Source organism: Mesoplodon mirus (genome assembly GCF_964341445.2).
Source record: "Mesoplodon mirus genome assembly, chromosome: 8".
In the NCBI taxonomy this organism is placed as follows: domain Eukaryota; kingdom Metazoa; phylum Chordata; class Mammalia; order Artiodactyla; family Ziphiidae; genus Mesoplodon; species Mesoplodon mirus.
Genome location: NC_138984.1, coordinates 92,395,643 through 92,408,299, shown reverse-complemented (window position 1 = coordinate 92,408,299; position 12,657 = coordinate 92,395,643). Strand labels below are relative to the sequence as shown.

The 12,657-nt window shown below is 40.6% G+C and overlaps 1 protein-coding gene across 19 annotated transcripts in view; it reads right to left on the bottom strand.

Moving 5' to 3' along the window:
* OSBPL6 (oxysterol binding protein like 6) overlaps window positions 1-12,657 on the bottom strand; it is a 202,043-nt gene that overhangs the window by 6,877 nt on the left and 182,509 nt on the right. For 16 of the 19 annotated variants that reach the window (XM_082630571.1, XM_082630575.1, XM_082630573.1 and 13 more), the window contains 6 exons: window positions 7,407-7,494; window positions 6,350-6,603; window positions 5,454-5,591; window positions 5,047-5,110; window positions 3,455-3,533; window positions 1,746-1,890 (listed from right to left, as the gene is read on the bottom strand). In XM_082630571.1, coding sequence (XP_082486697.1) covers window positions 1,746-1,890; window positions 3,455-3,533; window positions 5,047-5,110; window positions 5,454-5,591; window positions 6,350-6,603; window positions 7,407-7,494 — 768 coding nt within the window. Of the gene's footprint in view, window positions 1-1,745; window positions 1,891-3,454; window positions 3,534-5,046; window positions 5,111-5,453; window positions 5,592-6,349; window positions 6,604-7,406; window positions 7,495-12,657 lie in introns of those variants that run through there. The other 3 variants (XM_082630567.1, XM_082630568.1, XM_082630566.1) reach the window with 3 other exon arrangements.

Below are 12,657 nucleotides of genomic sequence, written 5' to 3'. Positions count from 1 at the left end.
GGCTCAGTTTCTATCTTAACCGAATATTAATTTATAGGTTAAGCAACTTCTTCCTCCCATTGTCCTGTCTTGAACTACCCTTGGCTCATGGATTTTAATGATTTTCAATTGGCAACACTGGAGAAATAGTTTGTAAAATCATTTTCATAGTAGCTGTAAATGACTAAATTTAATCAGGAACACCTTGTTCTAGCTCTCTTCCAGCCATGCTCCTCCCCAAGGGGTCAGAAGTCTGCGGGAATTTACCCATCTGGATCCCTTGGCCCCTATTCTAGATCAGGCCCCAAGTATGCAAGACCCTAGAGTTCCTTGTCCAAATGGCTCTAAGCGGGACTTCCCTGGTGGCGCAGTGGTTAAGAATCCACCTGCCAACGCAGGGGACATGGGTTTGAGCCCTGGTCCGGGAAGATCCCACATGCCACGGAGCAACTAAGTCTGTGTGCCATAACTACTGAGCCAGCGCTCTAGAGCCCGTGAGCCACAACTACTGAGCCAACGTGCCACAACTACTGAAGCCCACACGCCTAGAGCCCATGCTCCGCAACGAGAAGCCACCGCAATGAGAAGCCCGTGCACCGCAACGAAGAGTAGCCCCGTCTCGCCACAACTAGAGAAAGCCCGCGTGCAGCAACGAAGACCCAACACAGCCAAAAACAAAAACCCCACAAATGGTTCTAAGCTTATTCCACAGCCTGCACAGGCCTTTCCTTGGATTTATCGTTAGGCCTGAGGGGTGGCCAAGGGTGGCTGTTTGAGGGGGTGTGGACTGGACTGCCTACACATGTGTTTGCGGCCCCTTGCAGTGCAGGGCAGAGCTGGGGGTGGGAAGCAAGTGGGGAAGGCCGTGGGCCAGACTGGTTCTCTTGTGCTGCCAGGTTTCCAGCTCGGTGTTCCCAAGTGTCCAACCTGGACTTGCAGGTTTTGTCAAAAAAGGTACTTTTGTCAGCGTGAAAGGATAGAACCTATTTTATTTGACAGCTTGTGGGCTTGATTTACATACTTTAAATATTTATACATATGGTATGGGGACTGCCATTTGTACTCTTGCCCTGAGCTCGGCAAATATTAGGGGCAGGCCTAAATCGAAGTTTCTCCTAGCCTAAAAAACTAAGTGCGCACAGTTACTGTCACACATGACCCAGTCAGCCCAAATGGTGATCCTGGCTCTTCAGTTCTGAGCCACCTAATCAGTCTATTAAGAGAAAAAGGAAAAAAGAAAAATATCTAACATCTTTTCTTGTTAATAAAGGTACTGCTTTTTGTTGAACTTATTTAAGATTATATATAATAATGGCAGAGTTGGATAAGCTTATAGGGACTGGAAGCTATCATCTCTATGCATCTTCAGAAAATGACAAGTGCGATATATTTAGTTCCCTAAAATAAGATCACTTGAATATGTTGTAATCAAGCAGGAATATAAATAGAATATAAACCAGGAGACTTGTTATAGGCAAGAAGTACTCTCTGGAATTTTACTTAATGAACTGGCTGCTTAAAAAGAAAATTCTTTACAAAGAATTTTTTTTTTCTCTTTCAAGATGGTGCCTTTGTTGACCTCTACACCGTCAGACATCTGCATGCCCAGAGCAACTCCACCAGTTGGTTCTGCTTTCTTATCTAAAACGTCCGTAAGGATCAATGATACAGAACTAACTCACTTGCTGCTGCTTAAGGTAATTGTTTTATTTCTTCCCTAGGAAGCATTTTATGTATCTTTCCTTTGCTATTGTAAGATTATTTACCTTGACAAATGTGAGTTTGCAAATGCAAACACTGCTTTTGGTATTTCTAATGGTTACTTCTCCATAATGCTCTATCCATCTCCTCCCACTCAGGATGTTGTGTATGCATGTGGTGACCTTATTCCACACATAGCAATCTCCATACCTAGTGAAGAATACAGCACTGATTAAAAACAGTGAAGGTAACAAATAAATATTACTGTTTCTACCAATGAGAATATTCTTTAGCCATAGCTTCCTTTCCCCTCATCCTTCTCTTTTTTCTTTCTTGGAAGTTTCTATGTGGTCAAGGCCATTTATGACATGATTCATTCATTGAAGGAACATTTCAGTGCTTTCTATGGGCCAGGTGCTAAAGCTACCAAGTTGAATAGGGTCTGTTTCCTGCTCTCCTGGAGCCAATAGTAAGGTAGGGATCGACGGACGCTTAGAAGAGCACAGAGGAGTGTCCTTAGATCTGCCTGGAATGGGGGGCGAGGGGCAAGGAAGATTTTCCAGAGGAGGCTGGGTCTGGTCTAAGCTTGGAGGGTGGAGAGGAAGGTACTACAGGCTGGGAAAGGCAGAGACGAAGCCACAGAGGCCAGAGGGGCACAATGCATCCGGAGACCTGTGTGTGGCACACTTCAGGTGAGTGGGTGTGACGGGAGGTTAGGTTGGAAAGGTGGGACAGGGCAGAGCAGCCAAGGCCCTCAATGACCCACCAGAGAGTCTGGATTTACCCTACAGGCAATGGGCCATCACAGTAGGGTCCCAGGGAGGAGAGAGTAGGGTGTGCGTTCAAGAAAGGCTACTCTGAGGTCATGGTTTCACGCTGTGAGTTAAGGCCAAATATGTGAATAATTCTTTGGGAAAAGACTGATGAGCATAGATGGCATAAATCTAATACAAATTCTGGAGAGTAAGATTACCGAGTTTCTGCCAAGGAAGGCGATGACAAAGTTTCTACTCACCTTTAAATTTGCACATTACATATATGTTCAAATAAAACACTGTTTCAAAATGAAATGCTTCTGGGTTTCTAAAAAATTTATGAATTGGTATGATGTAGGCACTATGGAAAACTCTCTTCCTCATGAGTTTGTAAATATTAAAAGTTTATTTTGTGGTCCTGGGAATTCCTCCCTCTCCCCACCATCCTCTATATTGAATCTACCAGCAAATTCTGTCATTCAAATAGACAAAAACAAAACAGAACAAAAATCAACCAAATGAAGAAAGAAAGAAAAACAATCAAGCCTTTGGCCTCAATGAAAACTTCAATTAATTTTAAGATGTATAGGCTATATCCTCTAGAAAACAACCAAAAAAGGATTCTATCACTTCCTTAATGAACTAAACATTAAAAATAGTGCCTGGATCTAAGATGAACTCAAAAGTGAAAGTATAAATTATATAAAAAAGAAATGGCTAAAAGGAGCCATTTTAGTTTGCATTTTATTTTCATATAAAATGCAAACTAATGTGGTGACTGGGACAGGTAGGCACTGACTGATGATTGCAGGATGTGAAGAGATAAAAAGGAAGCTTCGACACATTTGCTAAAGTTCTCATTAGCTTTTGTCGGGGCCCAGTCTCAAAACTTCGGTGAAGTTAACAGAAACATTGGCCATACAGGGAAATGGCCCCTTGGAACCTTCTAGAGTTTCAAATACCCATTTTTGATTTAAAAAAGCAGATAAGAGATCAAAAGGAAGATAAGCGCAACCTACTTTGGAAGCATGGCATTCAGGGTTCCCACAGGCAGGATTTCCATCGACTTCCCCCAGAACTTGTTTTTCCATCTGATATCTAAACGACATAAGGCACAGGACAAGAAATATACACTCCATATCTAATCATTTACTCTAGAAAAATGAACTTTTGTATTACACTTTATATTTTGCAAAGGAAACTTCTGTAATCCCAACTGATTCTATAGTGTTGCTTTAATAAGACAAGTGCCTGAGGATGGCCCAAGGTGAGAAGATTAACTGTGAAACCCCTCCCCAAATATCTACGTATATTTTTCCATAATATATGCTCTATATGTGTTTTCAACAAATAAAACTGGTAAAGTCTTGGAATAACCTGTGTGTGTATGTGTGCATATTCACATACACACACAGACTCTACTCGGTGTTAACGTCTCCACAAATGTTGTTTTAAGTTTTAACTAAATGGTGGAAATATTTTATATATATATATATATATGTATATATGTGTGTATGTGTATGTGTGTGTGTGTATGATGTATAGAAAAAGTAATTGCAGATTGTGGTATGGCAGTACGACTGATTTATATACATATTTAAAGAGTTACATGACTTGGGAGAACAGTAAAAAAAATAATGCCTCTAAACACAGATAGGTAAGATTTATGAGAAAGTGGGATTAACATGTTCCTGTGCTGGCTGTTAAGATACCACCCAGGGCCCGGCACTTCATCTCACATGATGGCTTTATGTTTTACCTGTGGTCACTCAGGTGTATCTGTGCATTTGTAATAACTGCCCGGTCTCATTCTGATGAAATAAGGGAGCTTAGTGCTATCTCCACAAAATTTCTGACTCTTTGTTACGAACAAGAAATGATTTACTTTCTTAACCTGCAATAAAGTACAGTCACAGTACTGCTCTATCATTTCATATCCTTTTTAGGTTGAGGAAGTACATGTGAGAAGAGTCATACTGCGATCAGTCAAGTACCCTTTTGACCTCCCCTGAAGGTGAGGGAACTATTCACACTTAATGGTAAATTTACATATATATTTTTTTCTTTCTAGAGGGGTTTTGAAACTTTTTATTCTAGGCGAGCTTGCAACATTCTAATTGAACAATGGGTATTGATTTAGTAGAGACTTCAATTCAAACCCCCAAGGCTCAATGAGTTAAAGACCAGAAATCACTGCAATGTATATATACCTAAATAGACTGTGACCACATATGACGTGTTCTAGAGCCTTCTTTGAGGAGTAAGGTCTCTTTGCACACCCTCAGGAAGCAAGAAGCCAGCAGACACAACCTCCATGCTAAAGATGCAGACAATGAGTTGAATGAGGTAAAGAAATAGCCCTGAGCTGGCATAGTCAGCATAGAGCTCTGCTGTCCCATAGGGCTTTGCTTCCTAAATAAATAATCCCATCTCCTAGATGACATGGTTCCATCTTTATATCAGGAAATCTAATTTCTCAAACTGAACTCCACACCAACTACCAATATTCTCTGAGTTCTAAAAGTAGAAATCTAAACTGAGTACTTTGGAAACTAGAAACTTTCTCATAGGCTCATCAATTGGATTTTGAAGTGATAATTGAAACACAAACCTTGCCAAAACACAAAATTCTTGGATTCACAGTGACAGGCAGAAATGGGTGGATGATGGCTAACCTGGGAATTAAAAACAAAAAATGACATCAGTGTTAAAACTTCCATAAATGATAATTTTTTACAACGTATATTGGCTACCTCCAAATAAAAACTACTCAACTCATCCATCTCTATTAGTGAATTATTCTCAAAATGTGTAAGTAAATTACTGAATCTTTAACTTTTACAACTTCATGCTTAAACACATTTAGAGGTTGTAGTTATATAGATAGGCTAAGTGAATTTTCTGTTAACTAGTATTATAACCCACCTCAATCAGATGTTTATCAAAAAGCTATTTTCATCATCAAACAGCACTCCTACAGTTTCTACACAGAAACTCACTGAGTCCAGTGGGACTTACCTGTTCTGAGAAAAAACGGAATCCTTTGTCCTCTCTAATGCATTCATAAGTCTCCCCAAGGACAGGGTTGAATGGCTTACTTCCTGCTCTGAAATAGGTGGAGCAATATCCTGAAACTGCAAATGCAGCAATAAGAACCTGTTAAAACATTTAAGAAAGGAAAATAATATAGGAGAGACTACTTCCAGGTCTGTTTGTCTCTTATTCCTCTAGATTTTATACACCCCCATCAGTGGGTGCTCATTTGATGGCATTTGCATTTTCTATTTTTTGCACAGACTCTTCATATACTCATAGGGAAAAAAAGATAATTGAAAATGAGGTTAAACTCTCTGCATGGGAACCAGCAGACAACTGAAGCCAAATATTCTTCATTCATCTGTCTGTCCAACTTGCTGAGTATCACAGAGTTCAAAGGTTCTGAAAGCCAGTGTATAGGTTGTGCCATTTGCACAATCTTAGCAGGAGGGCTGTGGCTGGCGGTGCTTTTCAGAGGGCAGGTCAGGTTTTCCACAATCACATGGAGTAGAGACCAGGGCAAAGAACAAACAGGAGGTTACTTTCTCAGACCTAAGTTCCTGAACAAATGGGCTCCCCTGGCATTCAGGAAAAGCTGATAAAGCAAGGCTAGGCATGTCTTAAACCTTTAAGGAGCGTGATACCTTTACATTCTAACTTTAGAACCACCCAGAACCAAGAATAAGTCATAAAGTGTGTATCTTTCAGTAGAGGTATCTGGATCTTTTTGGCCCTGCCTGGTTTATGCAAATGGATTCCTCTTACCTATGCGGTGAGAGTATTAGGCAACAACCAAATATGCTATCATAATGAATTTTGCCTTAGCCCAGGTCTAGGGTTGGCAAATCTCCAAAGGGCGCTGCTCTGTTATTTATTACCATGCGCTCATAGGGACTGTCCGTTTCCGAAGCCTTGTCCAGAAGCTCACTATACTCCATTTCCTCGCAGAGATGCTGCAGAGTGTTGAGTGGCTCGTTTAGCTCCACAGGCATGGAGACTTTAGACAGGTCTTTACCAATGTTGTTCCTTAAGATATTCCATAGGTTAATGTTACTGGTGTCAGGACAGGGAGCTGGCAGGCGTGCTCGACGTCCGTTTCGGAAGGCTCCTCCTGTAAGCTCCCCGTTCAAGACTGGAAGAGGGAGAAAGATGAGAATCACAGTGAAAGAGATCTTGCTTTTCTTATTTCCCAGAACCTGGGAGGGTAGGAACCCTTTCAAATAATTCTGATTGTGATACATTTCTTAAGCCTTCATTATACTCTCTCAAGAGGGAAGAGAATCATTTCAATACAAGGCTGCTGATAAATGCACAAAACATCAACGTACAGTTTTTTTAAACAAAGTGTTAAATATACTCAAGTATTACACAATAAAAGACAAGTCAAACTTCTAAAAATTAAATATATTTAATATGAAGGACACAAAATTTTGGTTTGCCCAAGAACTAAACTTTTTCTTTTTTTTCTGTATGTCTTCATTATTTAATTTTTGAATTTTATTTTATTTATTTTTTTATACAGCAGGTCCTTATTAGTCATCCATTTTATACACATCAGTGTATACATGTCAATCCCAATCTCCCAATTCATCACACACACACACCCCACCCCCCACCGCTTCCCCCGCTTGGTGTCCATACGTTTGTTCTCTACCTCTGTGTCTCAACTTCTGCCCTGCAAACCGGTTCATCTGTACCATTTTTCTAGGTTCACATATATGCGTTAATATACGATATTGAAACTTTTTCTTTTAACCATCTACCTAACAAAACTTTCAACCATTTACCTCACCAGATTATATGAGTAAAAATTTATTGAACAATCAGCTGCAAAAGGAAAAATTAGCTAGGGGGTCAAAATGATTGTTCATTGAACCATCAGCATTGTAACTTGGCATGTAGATAGAACCACCTGGAAGCTCAAAGGATGCATACTTTGCCGAGAAATGTTGTCTGCAACACTGGTGTTGTCTTCAGATATATTATCACTCACATCACTGATGTATGACTCATCATCTGAAGCCTAAGGAAGGGAAGAACGTAGAAAGGATCAGAATTCTCATTCAGTCTTGAAAGTTCAGAAAAATCAAACAATGAAAAACAACAGGATATTGCCCAAATGAGAAGCAGAGGTCACAGTGGGAACTGTATGTGGCATATGTGCAATGAACACTTGAGGGTCTCCAGTGAGCCAGAATGTAGGATTGCCAGAAAGCAGCCCTGTCTTTAAGTAGCTTTCTGTCTTAGTTGGGCTGAGACGCTGGGGGAGGCCAGTGCATAACCAGAAATGTTTCAATTCAACACAGTAAGAATGTGCAAAAAAGGAGGCCCTATGGATCCCCCTAGAGGAGTCAGGAGAGGCTGCCCGGAGGAAGTAGTATTTGAACTGGGTGTTGGAGGATGCAGGAGTTGCCCAGTTGTTAAAAGGGGGAGAAGCACAAGAAGAAGGGATAGTGTGCAACGGCAAGGACCACGAGAGAAACATTTATTCTAGGAGTGCTAAGAAGTCGAGTGGCTGTAACAGAGGACAGGGCGAATGATATGAGGTCCGACTGTGAAGGGCTTTTCATGTCAACATAAAGGGTTCACAATATAATCATATGAGTTATTAAATGCAAGGAAATGACAGTCATATTTAGTTCTCAGGAAGATACTCAGCAGCTTTCCCTAGGGAGGCCAGACAATAAATAGGATCCTACCTAGATCTGGGTAAGAAATACTGACCAATAACACTAAGATGGCCACAGTAAGGATCAAGTAGTAAAACTGCATTTGGGAACCACATCTAAAGTATACGGACAAAATTTGGCAGATTATCTGGGGGCAGGGGAGAAGGATTTAGGGACAGGGAGAAATCGAGAATTAAGCCATTCTTTACGTGAGAGAAACATGGAACTAAAATGAAACCAAAATTCACATAAGAATAAAATTAAGGGGCAGGGACTTCCTTGGTGGTCCAGTGGTTAAGACTCCATGCTCCCAATGTAGGTGGCCCGGGTCTGATCCCTGGTCAGGGAACTAAGATCCCACCTACTGTAACTAAGCATGAGCACTGCAGCTACTGAGCCCACGTGCCCTAGAGTCCGTGTGCTGCAACTAGAGAAGCCCGCGCACCACAAGGAAGGCCCAGCACAGACAAAATAAATTAAAAAAAAAAAAAGAATAAAATTAAGGGGCAACATATGCACTAAAGGGATTTAGAGACAGAACAGATAAGAAAACAGAGAAGTACTGTAGAGCCATTCAGAGGAATGGGAAAACCAATGTTTCTACTATAGGCAAGAAAGCTGTTGATACTTATTTACTTTCTTCAAGATGGAAATATGCTGTATTTTTTCTGAACATAAAAACAAAACATTCTTATCGTAAAAAATTAGAAATTACATGAAGCTAAACAGATGATATGAAAATCATCCATTCTATGACCTAAAAGAAATCACTTTCACCATTTCATAGGTACCACCCCCAATTTCAAAATGCCTATGTAAACACACTGATACGTTTATCTTTAGATACTGAAAAAGGGGATTGTTTTACATACTATTTTATAGTGTTCTGAATATACTTCCATTCTTATAAATATAGCTCTTCATCCTTACTTGGAATGGCAGCGTACTTCATTAGACAGTTATATAACACAAGGTATTTAACCAGCATTCACGTGGCTTCCAATTTTTTATTACTTATAGACATTACTTGGATGAACATCCTTGTAAACATATTTCTGTGAATCTGTCTGGCAATTTCATTAAGGTTTATTCCCAGAAGTGAAACTGCTGGGTCAAATGAGTCTCTTTTAGGCTTTAGCTGTATGTTGCCAAATTGCTCTCCTGGAAGATTGTACTGTATTACTTTGTTCCCATCATCAGTATATGAGAGCATCCCTCTCTCACACCCACTTAAACACTATACATTATCAATCTATATTAGTATGTATCTACCTAACACACATAAAAGATCTCTAGTTTGAATTTCATCTTTAGTGAAATTGCTGTCTTATCTTTCACACATTTTTCAGCTTGTCATATAAATTGCATTTTTTTCTAGTTTGCAATTTATTTTTTAATGTTGTTTATGCCACTCTTTTTTGGCCATGTAAGAGTTTTAAATTTGTATGTAATAAAAACCATCAGCCTGTGCCTTTAAGGTTTCTGGATTTATTGCTGATGCTTTTAATAGAATTCATGTATGTAGGGAGATAGAGTTATACTCAGAATGATTTCATGTAAATGAATAATGATAGTTTTGCTTTTGCACCCTGAGCAATGCTATAAAGATGGCAAATTGAGAATAAAGTCTTTTTCTCATTTGTATTTTCCCACTGCAGCTGGCTTCCTGTTCTCATTGACTGCAACTAAATGGAAGGCTAAACCTTTAGGCCCATGAAAGCCACATTCTAAACCTTGATAGAAATAAAACGTAAATCAAACTCTTCCATGTGATTTCTCTGAAAAAAGCTAATCACATCCAATTATGTTAGAGAAGACAAATGCCTGCCTGAACCTAATTCATGTTGCATGCATGTTTATTACATGAACATTTAGAAGCTATAAACAGTCTAGTCCTCTTCAATTTCTAATTTCACCCAAACTAATATATGATAGAAACAGTCCAATATCCATGCCCATGTAGAAAGTTCCGTGTAGAATATAAAAGAACTCTACAATGACAGTGGGCCCTGAATAAGATCTATATTATCGTATGTGTGAGCAGTAGCTAAGGCTGGGCAGTCTGGCCATGGTCCTCTCATGTTATCCTGTATATAAAGTTAAGGCTCTGCCATATTATAATGAAACAATTAATATATATTTGTTTTCTCTCCCATGGTCAAGAAGTCTTGGAGCCAAATACTTCTCTTTAAGAGGTTTGGGATTCAAAAGAGTTCATGAAATATTTTTTTCTAACTGCGACCAGGCCTGCAGCATTGCAGAAACAAGTTTAAAAGTAGAGGCAAGGAAGTAGATCATTCTGGAAGTAAGAAGAGCGTTTTTTTTTAAAAGAAGTTGTGCATTCATTAAGTGAAGCACATAAAGATTTTTCTCTCAGTTATGGAAAATGTTAATGTAAGACAGCTAAGGCCCAGATGTTTCTCCGATTAATCATATGTAATGAGCTATAAGCATTCTTTCCTTCATTCAGTTAGCAAATATTTACTGAGTTCCTGGTTCACCAGAATGTTCTAGTGCTGGGGACAGAGTGGTGAAATCTCTGCGCTCGCTCTAGTGGGGGGAGACACACAATAAACATACGAAATATATATTTTGTTGGATAGTGATAAGCATTATGGAAAAAAAATCAGAAGGGAAGAGGCATGTGAAAGGTCAGGGGTGAGGAGGAAATGGTAGCTCTACACTGTAGGTAGGGCATCCAGGGTAGGCTTCTCAGAAGGTGACTTTTGAGTAGACTGAAGCGAGTGAGCGATTTGACCGCGTGGCACTAGAAATGTTTAGCCAGGGTGGGCAGCGATGCAGAGGCCCAAGAGCCTTTGGCAGCTGTCATGCAAATATGCAGTTGAGCCCATCCTGCAGCGGCTACTGGGATTCTCACATGTACGGTAAACCAATCAGGTGGGCTTGCCAAGTCTGTTGTCCAGAGACTCAAGGAGACTTCTGGGGGCATCTCATCACAAGAGAACTTGGAAACTTGGGCAGATGAGGTTGCCTCAGGAACAAAGTCTTAGCCTAAGGGGAAGAGCAACCTTGAGAATATGGAGGTGCCTGTCACTTGGGTTTATTTCCTGGTCCAGGCTCTTCAAATACTTAAGACTGAGTGTTGTGATAAAGGGGAAAGATTTAAGTAAAACACAAGACATTTTATGAAAACCTGTAAGATACGGTCACAAAGAATAGATGTATAGCTTAGTTCTTTCCAGTGTGGGTTGTAGGAGTCACTTTCCTTATTTCAGCAAGGGACAAGGGGTGTCTGGAGCAAATTGACAACTGCAGGAAGCACTCCATTGGCCTCTGGAAGGCACCAGAAGAAGAGAGGTTGCAAGAGGCTGCAGCTGAGAGCAGAGACCAGATTATGAGTCTTTGAACGATAGCTAAGGAGTTTATGTTGTCATCCTAAGGACACTGGGGAATAGGGACATCATCAGCTTTGCATTTTGGAAAGATTAGCCAGGCTGCCCAGTGGAAAATGGATTCGCGGGGGCAATAAAGGAGGCAGGCAAACTAGTTATGGAGATTGACAGGGTAATTTAGGAGGGGAGCTGACGGAGGATTGAACTGCAGTAGCAGCAGTGAAGCTTTAGGAAAATGTATGTATCTGAGAGTATCTAGATAACAGAAATTACAGAACCCGATGAGTAAATCAACATGGGTGGTGGGTGGTAGTGAAGGGAAATAGTGAGGCAACTCAGGTATTTGATGTGAACAACTGGGGAGAAAAGCACTTAGAAAAGCAATATGAGAAGTATGGGTAAGTTTGAGTTTTCCCCCTTGGGGTGTGTGTGTGTGTGTGTAAGGGGCTGCTGATTCATTCATTTGGACATGCTGAATTAGAGAGTCTGTGGAGCACCCAGGTGGCAATGTCTCACAGGCAGGTGGTTGGGTGGATCCTGAGCTGACTCTTGCTCTCTCTTTAGACCTGCTTTCTCCCTGAGCTGTAGACTTGAATATCCAAAAGGTTGCCAGATAACTCCACTGGGAGGTCTGATAAACTCGCAATGCCTTAACGTGAGGATATCAACTCCACGCGCCTCTGTCCTCTACGACCTTGCCCCTCTATCGGCCACTTGGTCCACTCTTTCATGGGGGTAGCACCACCATCTTGCTTGGACTCATGCATGTAACCTGCTTCACATCCTCTTCATTTCTGCATTGCCAGTGGCTGGTGCAAGTGGCAACTGGGTGCCCAGTTGAATGTGACCCCAAGAACTAGAAATAGGGAAATTAAGTTGCTCTCATAGGGGTATGCTATAAACTTATCAGATGATGGGTCAAAGCCCAGATAATGTATAGTTACGTTTGTCTGCTTGAATAAGGACAAAGAACTGGGTCAGCAATGGAAGCCCAGAAAAGGGAGAGTCAGAGAAAAAAATGCTGGTAGCGTGTAGAACTAGCATTAAACTAGTTCTCTGGCTTGTGAATGGGAGTTTCTGTGAATCTTTTAATGTATGACTTGGAATCTGAGAGGCAAGTGCCTAGCTTGACGTGGTAACAAATTCAGTACCTGATACAAGAAT